The sequence below is a fragment of the Nannochloropsis gaditana genome (genome assembly GCF_000240725.1).
Source record: "Nannochloropsis gaditana CCMP526 unplaced genomic scaffold scaffold754, whole genome shotgun sequence".
In the NCBI taxonomy this organism is placed as follows: domain Eukaryota; class Eustigmatophyceae; order Eustigmatales; family Monodopsidaceae; genus Microchloropsis; species Microchloropsis gaditana.
Genome location: NW_005803199.1, coordinates 1 through 11,429, shown reverse-complemented (window position 1 = coordinate 11,429; position 11,429 = coordinate 1). Strand labels below are relative to the sequence as shown.

The following is an 11,429-nucleotide window of genomic DNA, read 5'->3' as shown; positions in this document are numbered from 1 at the left end:
CGACTCTATTGACGGACACCAAAGCGTCTTTTCCACCCACACTGTATTGATAAAGCAACTTTTGATAGTTCTTCTCTCCCTTTTCTTGTTTTCGTTCGATTCGCCCCCCCTTCCTATTCCCAGTGGCCTCTGGCTGGCCTTGGAAGGGTGGTATCTACTTCCGACGAGCCGTCATGCGCTACCGTGAAGACACCAGCCCCATTCTCCAAGGTTTCACAGCCGCCATACGACCCAAGGTTAGCCACTTTCTCCCTATGCTCGTCTCTTATTCCTTTTCCCCTTTTCCTTTGTGTGGGTGCCGAAGGAATGACTCGCTTCAGGAAGGATAGAGGGGAGTAGAAGGGACCAGGTGGCGGTGGAAGCGTAGCGTTAGGAATGAAGAAGGTCATAGGAAATGTACGCGACGGAGAGACAAGTAGAGCATGCAAGGACAAAGTTCAAGATGGAGCGTTTATGTCATGCGTGGCAAAATGTTGGTCATGGCGCACCAAAGCCTCTGCCCCTTCCATTAATCTTCCCTCCCTTTCTCCTCAATTCAGGAAAAAATCGGGATAGTGGGCCGAACGGGTGCCGGGAAGTCCTCGCTCTTCGTCGGGCTCCTACGTTTGGTGGAGTTGGAAGGGGGCAGTATCGAGATCGACGGCGTGGACATCTCCAAAGTGGGCCTGGCAACCTTGCGAAGCGCTGTCTCAGTGATTCCACAGGTGCAGGAGGGAGGAAAAAGGGGATGGTTGATGTGACAGAGAGGTGAGAGCGGAATGTCACATAGAAGTGTAATTTGTTTTCAAAATATCTCTATCCTCAGGACCCTGTTCTCTTCTCGGGGAGCATTCGGAGCAACCTGGATCCGTTCCAGACTTACGACGACGGTACGTCCCCCCGTTCGCTTGCCCCTCTAGCGTCTTTCAGATTCCCCCGTTTCCTGCCTTTCTCCGCTAAACATTCCGTCCCAATACCTCTGCCTTTCAATATCAGCCACCCTCTGGTCCGCGCTCCGCAAGGCGTCTTTGGAAGCCGCTTTCCGCACGTCACCACTGGGTCTAGATCAACCCGTGTCCGAGTACGGCGAGAACCTCTCCTCAGGACAGCGGCAGCTTTTGTGCCTGGCACGAGCCTTGCTGCGAAAGCCCCGTATATTGTTGCTTGATGAAGCCACGTCCAGGTGTGTGTTGTGCTTGCTGGGTTGGGAGTACGGGGGAGCGAGGGGTCCACCCGCCTGCGAGAAAGTTCGCCTCTGCGAATCGGGTCACGCGGTCCCTCTTCCTCTCTCTTGCTCTGGCATTTGATTATGTTAAGTGGACTTAATGTTGAGATGAGAGACTTCTTACGTATTGTTTTCTGTGCACCCTTTTCGGCGATGCCTATCATGTCGAAACATTGCACACCACACGTCTATGTGTACAAAAGTGCTTATAAGAGTACGAAAGCGCTTTGATCCCTCTTTTTCTTACTCTTTGTCCCCTTCCCTCCTATTCCCGTAGTGTGGATCAAGCTACTGACCAGCTCATCCAGGAAACCATTCGACGCGAGTTTTTGGACTGCACTGTGTTGACGATTGCACACAGGTGAGATGGGAGGGAGCAGGAGGACGAGAGAAGATGGATGAAATGAGGGCCGAAATGAGGGCCGGAAGGAGAGACAAAGGGAGGTGATAGTTTGGCCGAGGAGGGAGAAAATTGAAAGTTCAACTTCGTGCGAGCGAAATGAGAGGATAAGCAAAGATATCATGGAAGCAGTTGCGCGCGTAGGCTATATAAATTTAATTAACCTATGCACTTCCCTTCCTGGCGCTGTCTCTTGTACGCCAGATTGGAAACCGTTTTGGATTCGGATCGAATTCTGGTAATGCAGAACGGACGTCTGGTCGAGTTCGACAGGCCTCAGACCCTTCTTGGACGGAGAAACTCCCTCTTCACGGCACTCGTGCGTGGGGCAGAGTTGGAGGGTGGGGCCGAGGGAGGACAAGGGTCAAGCGTGTCAGCGCCTGTCTCCACGATGCCACTGCCAAAAGCAATACCCACGCCGGCGGCAGCATGAGTCGAGGCTTGATTTTGTTATCGGTGGGATAAAATGTACAGTTGCAGGAAAAAGTGCGGGGTGGACGATAAAGCAGGGGCTACAGGTAGGAAGACTCTGGCAGGATCATAGACGGTGTATCTTGGCATGGGAGGTATGGAAATGAGATAATTGTACTGCAACAACCTAGGATATGCAGTACGCGTACGCTGTGAAGCAATGGATGAGGTGGGTGCACTGAAGGGACCTGTTCCCGTGAAGTTTCTTTATTAAATGAGACAGGGTCGTACTGACGCCACCGCGATTCTCCGCTTACGGGAAGACAGAGGAACACCGAGGGCTCATTATGTATTACTCATAAAGGAAATAAGGAAAGACAGAAGGTTGTCGGGAGGTATCGTGAGCTAAGGATATACTTCTTTCTTTGTTTGTGCCCCTCACAAGGGTGTGAGCTTCAAGATATTTGTCACCAAAGCTAAGAATAACATTATTTCTTTGGGTGTATCTCGAAAAACAATACAATCTCTTCGAATCTATCGTTTTGATCCTCAGTCCTTTGTAGTATCATGCGTAAAATCAATTCACTCTTTGGCCTCAAGCTAGAATTATACCCATCCCGAGTCAATTCGCCTTTTTTCTAGGTCAGCTATAGCGACGTGTCACTGCACAAAGTTATGCATATATACCATTACACACAAGCAAGCCAAAGAAAAGCAACCTTTATCTGCCATTCGCTTACGTCATGCTAACATGGGCACCGGACACGGTTCAACCATCCCCATCTCCTCCCGGTGGTAGATCAGGATCAATAAAGCGCGAAAATTATCATCACGCAGTCAAAGATCCGTCACTCCATAGAATCTTGCATTCACTTACGGATGCACATAATTTTCCTATAAAATGAGCTGTCTTACGCAACAATGCCTCGACCCCTCGCCATAGCCGTAGAGGAGAAAATGATTTCGCGTAAGTTTGAACAAATATCTCCCGAAAACAGCGACATTCTTCACAAGGAAAGTTCTTGGAATTATATCAACGGTTAAAAAAGGTCATTCATGCGCTGACTCGACAAGATATGGGCTGTTGCCTTCCAGAAAGTTCACAACGTCCGTATATCTAATGCGGCAGGCAAGCTCCTGAGTTTTCAGGACAATGTCTCATTATTTCGTGTGATATACTGATTAGAGCGACCATTGGTCACCATCGGTAAAGCGAGCTCGCCTATATCGGACTTTTGCTTAATTGCAAAAACCTCCGTCTTATTCACCCTTTCATTGCATTTTAAAGCATTTGTATCTCACACATTCCTACACTTCTTGCCATATCTGTAGAGATTACGCGGGAAGAGCAGTAAATGCATACCTCTCACATATGTCTGAGTGGCTGTCTTCAGATGTCTCGACCCGGTCCGGGACTTGTCCTTCGACCTCAGACTCTGTAAAGACCCGTCGTTTGTGGGGAAAGGCATGCAAGCAATGCCAGGAGTTGAAAATAGCGTGTCGAGGCCGCTATCCGTGTAACAGGTAGGTCGACATGTAGACGGTCACGAAGACACGCGCCGATGGTTTCTTATCCACACCTGATCCAAATGGGCGCACCCTGCATGCAGGTGTTTTGAAACATACTCGCGATGCCTACAACGGAGAAAATCCACAACCACGCCCAGAAGAAGAAGGAAAGCTATGGATACAAACACTGACGTGTTGACCGTCGAAGACGATTGGTGGATTTTGGGACTGTTGGGCTCGAAGCCCCATCTAGACGAAGTCTTCAAGCATATGGATACAAAAGCAATCGCGGATATCATGTCCACAGGTAAGCGATAGTGAGTCATTTGGGTGCTACCGATCGTTTTCTGCTGGTCCATTTGATGTCGAAGTACAGAATGAATGCAGCATGGTGAGGGTGCCCCTTTCCCCCTTCATGTTATAGTAGAAGCCTTAGACAGACAAGGTCAGGATGATTACGTCTCTGAGCGTGGTCCATTCATACTGTCCGCATACGAGTCACGTCCCATTACGATTCCCACACTGATGGCCAGGTTTCCAGGAAATGCACCGAGAGATGCATGTCATATGCACCAAAGCCATGGCTTATCTCCGGGGATGGAAGATTTTGAGTCGTGGAGCCGGTGTCGACGTTACCCATGGTCTGTACCAGGTCATTGCGTCCACATTGGGGATGGTGTTGGAGGAGGGCTTTAGGAATGAGGACGCACATGAGCACGTTGCGTTGGTGCAGGGGCTAAGCAAGGACCTGCAGAAGAGCGAGGTCTTCAGAAGAGAGGACGACCAGACGCGAGCCATGTATATGCACTATTACAGACCGGAAGATGGAAGCCTGGTGGGTGCGACCAATGCGCGTATGGAAGAGCTCTTTGGCGAGGTGGTGTTCTCGGTGGCGGGTCAGGTTCAGCTCCAAACGGAGTGGTCCTTGTTGTTCGCAGCGTACGTTGTGGGTAACGGGGGGTGGGGGAGGGCGCTGAAGGATGCACTGCGGTTGATGTACACGTGGATGATGTGAAAAGCATGCATGCTCTACATGTTGTGATCTGTGCGTATCGATATTAGTGCGCAGAGCGTGTGCTCGTTTCTTACACGTAGACATGTATGCTTATGATCACACCTGTGCTTGATTTACCGTCTACAAGTGACTTGAATCACAGGAAGTATCTCACTTCTCACCCTTTGTGTGGCTTTTTGTCTTTCTTTGTCCAGCTTGGTAGCCCCCGATGACCGACCAATGTGGGTCCGTACGGTCTTGCAGCACATGTTCAGGAGCAAGGATGGGAATCAGGACAGTAGGACGCAAGCCGAAGGGGAGACTGTCGATGCGAAAAAGGCCACATGCATTATCAAGGCCATGAATGGCCAAGGCGACATAGGCTTGTATATGGTGGAGAGCTCCAGGATTGTCGCCCCCAGGATAACGACAAGGATGGAGAAGAAGAAAGGAGACAAAGGGGAAAATAACGGGATGTGCTCCGATGGAATCGAGCAGAGGGGTGGAAAATTGCAAGCTGCTGGCTGGCACGGCAGAGAGGACTGTAGCGATGGAGATGAAGCTCAACTGTGCGAATTATTTGTACTAAAGCTGGAGCCATGTCCATGTTCGCGTCACATTTTACGGGAAACAAATCATGGAAAACGTTTGAGGCCAAGCTCCTCGTTGTCCTCAGACTGGGTCAATAAGGAAAGGGGATCTCAAAGGGAAGGGGAAGGAGTGGAGGAAGGTGGAGGTGCAGAAGATGGAAGAGAGGGGAGGAGGTTCGGAGGAATAGACAGAGATCCAGAAGAGGCAATCGAGGGAGCAAGAGAAAGGGAGGATGTTGGCTTGGGCGCATTTTCTTCGCCCATGCTCTCCTCCCTTTCTGCTGTAGTTCCTTCAACCCTTCAGGATGTCAAGCGCTGGTGGACTTCGATGCCCGCGGCGGTCCGACCATCGAATATTTTTGGAATGAGCGACAGGCAGTCGAAAATTTTGCAAAATTGGCAACTTCAACAACAGGAAGAATCGCGCCGGGTGACGGCAGAGGCCCAGGAGGGAGGAGGACAGGAGCACGGGGAAGAGACGACCGACAGCGTAGAGGGAGGAGCCAGATTACTTGCACAGGACTGGACGCAGGAGGCGGAAGCAGAGGTTTTCCCCCCATCGGTGGGTGAGGGGGAAGGCAATGATCTTGTATAAAAGGCTGGAGAGATTTGACGAAGAAGTTGTTGCGGAAACTGGAGAAGCCTGTATTGGGAGCGAAGAAGCGTGCAAATTATGTAATGCTCGGGACAGATTTGGATACTTTGTGTAATGTTTGGTGTCTGGCTGCCTGCTCGAAAAGGATGGATGAGGAAGCAGAACGAGAGTTGACAATACTTGATTGTACCCTAGACGGCGGAAGTTTGAGGATACAAGAGGAGCGTGGCGGAGAATAAACGATCGAGAAGAATATCGAATGAGACCGCATTGAAGTGAGAGCTGAGATGTCAACGAGCTTGATTCGACGAATGTGCCGCAGACCGGAGACAAAACTAGCAGAGAGGGCAACGGGAAGGAAGGTGCGCAGAAAGAATATACAAGGAATGGCGTCAGCTGAAATAAATTGCGGCAGCAAACCGCAAAAAGAGGAAAATCAAGCGGATAAAAAGGGCATATCATGACCAGACATGTCGGAAGCGGTTGTTCTGCCATTGCCGAACATATTGGACACGGTGGGGCTCATTTTGCCGTCGAGTGAAATCTGGCTTTGGCAAAATAATTATCTTGGGATGAGACGACCGATAAAATTTGGGCCTGGAATGACAGCGAGTCCGAGGAATATAGAAGGAAAGCTGAGGAACAATTTTTGAAAATATGATATATGGCCATGAGCACGCACGGACGGGCGCGAATGAGAAGGATAAAGTTTTTACAATCATTAAAGTACAGAGCGACATAAATCTTTCGGAATGACTTCGTGGGGGTTTCTACCATGGAGTGACTGGAAATCAAAGGAAAATAGAAGAGGCTGGATGAAATACTCAACATGGCCATGACGTACGGCATCCGCAGCTTCATAGTGCGACAGGCAGAATGAAGAATTTGGACAAAAATCTTAAAAATTAACAACCACCGGATACCTTTTAGATGTATTTCTTTCATGACAATGATCCTCCTATGAGATGGGGCTCTCTTTCCCTCCATATTAAAACCACCCTCTCCCTCTTCCATTCTCGCCAAACGCGGGATGTACCACATGCAATGCCCCGCCGCTCGGCCTGAGTATGCCTCTCAAATTCCCGGTTTCCCGTGGGCCAGGCTGCGGATGGCCGTCCTCAAAACTCGCTTCACTAAAAGCGGTCACGGTCCACCACGAGTCTCCACCGCACTGTACATCACCATTTCTGCCATGTCGAATTCACGCGTGCTGGTTTTCTTCGTCGGCTTTCTTTATCCCTTTCCACCATACAGGAGGTTAGTAACATTCGCTCCATACCGCCTCCTCTTTCTCCTCACAACAAACTCCGCAACACGGGGCCCGACAGATCTAGTCCCTCAACGCCCCCACCCTCTCTCCCTTCCTCCTGCACCGCCTCCGTCCCCTCTTCATAGGACGATTGAGCACCTTCTTTCGGGTCACCTGAGGAAAAGAAAGGATGGTACAAATCCGCCTGAGAAGGGAAGAGACCGTCCCCCTCTTCCGCTCGATTTCCCTCCTTGTCTCCTGCCCTATTTCTATCACGTTCTCGAGCCGCTACAGGCATGGTGCCAGTCATAGCCGCGGGAGAAGGAAGCGACGAAGGGGTCAGCCTTCCCCCTTCCATCGAGAGGGAGGACGGGAGGGAGGTAGGGAGAGAGGGCGGTTCGAAGGCCACCGCGAGGACGTCGGTGATATTCCCGGCCAGGGTGAAAGTGAGGTCTTGACGCACGGATGAGGGAAGGTCTTGTAGATCTTTGGCGTTGCGTAGAGGGAGACAGACGTGGCGAATACCGCCCCGGTGGGCCGCTAAGAGCTTTTCCTTGAAGCAAGAGCAAAAGGTCGAGAGAATAAAGAAGTGTACTGCCAGAAAGGGAGGAAAGTAGCAAGGAAAAGCGAGGGGGGGAACGGAGAGCACCACGGGGTGGTGTCGGACGCACCTTGATACCGCCGACGGGCAGCACCAGTCCGCGCAGAGTCATTTCACCTGCGTGACCAAACACAAGATCGATATGAGCATATACCCACATGTTCAGCGAGCGAGAGTCATAAAACCCACAAAAACATGGGACGTCCAGGAAGGGTACTGCTCCTCGGTATAGAGGAATGCTGCTCCTCGGTATAGAGGATCTCACTCTCGAGCACAACGGACAAAGATATTCAAGAACTGCCGTAGGAAACAGACATTCCAGACATGCCCCTCTCATTTTGTCTCCCTCACCCCTCCCCCCTCTCTTCCTTCCCCTTGTCCTTACCGGTCATCGCGATCGTAGGCTTCACTTTGCGGCCGGTGACAAGGGAGGCCAAGGCCACTGCCATGGCCACACCGGCGGAAGGGCCGTCCTAAGGGGAGGAGAGCCGCGAGGGAGCGAGAAAGGATGGGAAGGATGGATGTAAAAGCCAGGAACTACAGCCTTCTGCTACGTCACATGCATCGGCCCCACCGCTCGTGGCCCTCTTCCCCCTGAACGTCAAGAAAGTACCCTCCCTCCCTCTCGCCCCCCCAACCTTGGGTATCGCCCCCGCGGGAACGTGAAGGTGTATGTCCGTGGTGGGTGTGAGTGGGAGAAGAACTGGACCGACCCAGGATTCGATCTCGCTCCTCGGAGAGGGAGTCCTAGAGGAGGTGGAGGGGGGCGGGGTGGGCGGGGGGGAGGGCAGCTTGGACTTGAGCCAGGACAGGGCGATCGCCGCCGACTCTTTCATAACCTGCAGGGAAAAAGGAGGAAAGAGGGCGCCGTGAGAAGGGCTAGGTGAGTGTGCAGCTCTACAAATAAACACTACCTCCGGAGAAGATCTGTCCTACGCCGCTCAACCTCTCGGACTCCTTCCCTTCTTCACACTCCTTCCCTTTTTCCCCCCTAGAACCCTCTGCTCCCTCCAACTCATTCCAGTGGCTATAACTGTCATAGCTTGTCACGAAATTCGATCTCCACCCCCTATTTTCTTCCTTCCCTCTTCCTCCCACCCTCCTTCCCTCCCAGGGCTCCTACCTCGCCGAGCTTGCCCGTGATGGTCAGAGTCCCCCTCCCGCCTTGCACCAGGGAGCATTCGATAAAAAGAAGCTCTCCACCCGTCGTCTGTTGCCATGGATGTGTTTCAAAAGCAGGGGGGTATAAAGTACTTGATAGCTTCATCATAAGAGGCAATCTAGGTCCTCTAACTCCTCCGTCATTCCTGACACGTGCCCACACAGCAATTGAGCCCTCCTCCTCCCTCCCCACCCCCCTCTCTCGTCCCCTTATTTTTTGGCTCTAACCTCTTCTACCGACAACACGCTTCTCACATCGGCCTCCCTCTCGGACATTCCCCGCTTCCCCGCCCTCCCTCCTCCTCAACCCCCCTTCTCCCTCACCTTCCAGGCCAAGCCCGTCACCACTCCTGGCACCGACACACGCGTCGCACCCTCGCTTTCATACCGCACGGGCCCCAGGATCTCCTCTGCGGGGAAAGGGGGACAAAGAGAGAGGGATAAGGTACCGCCTAGACGTGTTGTCTGCGAGAAGCACGGGCAGGAATAGGCAGGGGGGGAGGGCGGGAGCGAGGGGGGAGGGAGGCGAGACTTACCCAGAACGTCCTCCGTTACCACCACCTGTTCAAAGGGCTCCCGGGTCAAGACACCTTCGACCCCTTCTTCCAGCCCTTCCTCCCTCCCATGTTCGCCCTCCCCCATTTCTCCACCCCCGCCTCCCTCCTGCATCCCTTCCTCTTCCTCCCCCTCCCTTCCCCCCTCCACTTGGACGGCAGGAGAGGAGTGAGAGGCCACTTGCATGGCCACGTGACGACAGACCGCAGCCAGCTCTCGTTCAATCTGAGGGAGAGAGAGGACAATGGAGGTAAGGCCGACATGTGCGGGAGAGTCATGGGAAGGAAGAAAGGGAGGGAAGGAGGGAGGGAAGGAGGGAGGGAGGGAGGAAGGCGGACGTGCCTGTCTAACGCCGGCTTCCCGCGTATAGCCCGTGGCAATCGATTGCACCGCTCTGGATAAAAAAAGCGAGGCAGGTTGAGCGTCATACCACGTCTCTTTTTTGCCTTTCTCTGTCCTTCTCCTTCTTCCCTACCGAGGAGTGACGATTACGTGCTCGGGACTTAGACCGTTCGCTGCCAGCTGCTTCGGGATGAGGTACTGCTCTGCAATAAAAACCTTGAGGATCGGGAAGAAGGGAGGATTGAAGTGGATGGGAAGGTGTAGAAAAGCGAGCAAGCCAGCAACGCGGGACGCACCTTCTCCTCGATTGTGTAGCCTGGGAGATTGATGACCTCCATACGGTCCAAGAGGGGCTCGGGGATGGTGTCCGTTTGGTTGGCCTGACAGCGGGAAGGAGAGAGGGGGTAGAATAAGAGGGCAGCCGATGGAAGGTGAGGCAAGGCATGACAACGTCTGTTCGGTGGGCCGGGAGGGAGAAACAGAGCAAGAACGAGAGGGAGGACTAGGGGAAGTCAGGAAAAGCATACCGTGGCAAGAAAAAAGACGCGGGAGAGATCATAAGGTAGGTTCAAGTAGTGATCTGTGAAGGTGCTGTTCTGCTCGGGGTCCAAAACCTGAGAGGGCAAAAATAAAAGCATTGTCAGAGAGGAAGAGGGAGGAAGGAGGGAAAGAGGTCGGGCGGGAAGGACGGAGGAGGACGGGCTCACCTCCAACATGGCGGCAGAGGGATCCCCTCCTCGGATCGACGACCCCAATTTGTCAACTTCGTCCAAAAGAAATAGAGGATCCGGCGTTCCTGTACCACGTGGCATGTTTGTCACATTTGACGCCTAATTTCTCCACGGCTTTTCATCCATTCCCCCCGAGTCCCCTTCCCGGCCCTTCCCTTCTGCCCTCCCCCTCCCCCTCCCTTCCCCACTCTTCGCACCCACCTGCTTTTTTCATACACTGCAAGATATTTCCCGGTAAGGCGCCGATGTAGGTCCTCCTGTGCCCGCGAATCTCTGCCTCGTCGTGGACGCCGCCAAGGGAAAGACTAAGGGAAAGTTTCCAACGGAGGGAGGAAGGGAGGAAGCGAAGGAGGACGAGTCAGTATTCCTCGTCAGTAGTGTACAATCCATGTGCGGACGACACGGAGCATGGCTGAGCTTCCATACTTCCCATTCAATGTTTGTAAAATCATGTCAGCTTTGCATCTAAAGCAGACGATAAATTGGCAAAAGGAGCAATGGAAAATACCGGCAGCTGCGGTACAGATTCCCAATTTGCTACCCTGTCCACCCTTGAAGGAAACAATCCTTGTGCAACAACGCTCATCGCACTTTTGATTCCCTACTCGACCCCTCCAACCCTCCCTCCTCCCTCTCTCCCTCCCTTCCACCCTACCGCTGGAACCGACGACCGAGGGCGGTGGCAATGGAGCGACCCAGAGACGTCTTCCCCACTCCCGGTGGGCCGACCAAGCAGAGGATGGGCCCTTCGATGGATTGGAAGGGTCAAGAAAAGGACGACAGTGAGGGATCAAGGAAGACCTTGCGGGGTGGATCGAACGGCAGGGCAGGGGCAGAGACAGAGCGACAGGCGGGACCCGGTACCTTTCAGAGAGCGTGTGAGCGAGCGCACGGCAATGTACTCCAAGATGCGACGCTTGACCTGCTCGATGCGTAGCGCGTGAAGCGTGTGTTATCATGTTGAAACAGAGGGCGCCGATGACAGCGAACACCAGCACCCAAATTATCATCTCTCATCTTTTCCATCGGCATCCAGTCCATAGCATGCGAACTAGAGCCAGTTTTCACTCCCCCCCCCCCCTCCCTT

At 52.8% G+C, this 11,429-nt stretch overlaps 3 protein-coding genes across 3 annotated transcripts; 2 read left to right on the top strand and 1 right to left on the bottom strand.

Moving 5' to 3' along the window:
* Positions 1 to 539: 539 nt before the first annotated feature.
* On the top strand, positions 540 to 1,160 carry NGA_0493900 (atp-dependent bile acid permease; the record flags this gene model as incomplete). Its single annotated transcript, XM_005853749.1, has 3 exons — positions 540 to 704; positions 806 to 869; positions 976 to 1,160. Coding segments are annotated over 3 exons (414 nt in total), but the record flags the coding sequence as incomplete, so codon positions are not given.
* A 2,227-nt stretch (positions 1,161 to 3,387) lies between these two features.
* NGA_0494000 (uncharacterized protein) lies at positions 3,388 to 4,902 on the top strand (the record flags this gene model as incomplete). The annotated part of the gene is made up of 4 exons (XM_005853750.1): positions 3,388 to 3,539; positions 3,683 to 3,831; positions 4,058 to 4,463; positions 4,734 to 4,902. Coding segments are annotated over 4 exons (876 nt in total), but the record flags the coding sequence as incomplete, so codon positions are not given.
* A 2,389-nt stretch (positions 4,903 to 7,291) lies between these two features.
* On the bottom strand, positions 7,292 to 9,361 carry NGA_0493810 (atp-dependent protease la; the record flags this gene model as incomplete). Its single annotated transcript, XM_005853748.1, has 7 exons — positions 9,251 to 9,361; positions 9,039 to 9,124; positions 8,677 to 8,763; positions 8,258 to 8,392; positions 7,939 to 8,026; positions 7,624 to 7,670; positions 7,292 to 7,303 (listed from the first exon to the last, which is right to left on the bottom strand). The coding sequence occupies exons 1-7, from the start codon at positions 9,354 to 9,356 to the stop codon at positions 7,292 to 7,294; spliced, it is 561 nt and encodes a 186-aa protein (XP_005853810.1). The 5' UTR covers positions 9,357 to 9,361.
* Positions 9,362 to 11,429: the final 2,068 nt, after the last annotated feature.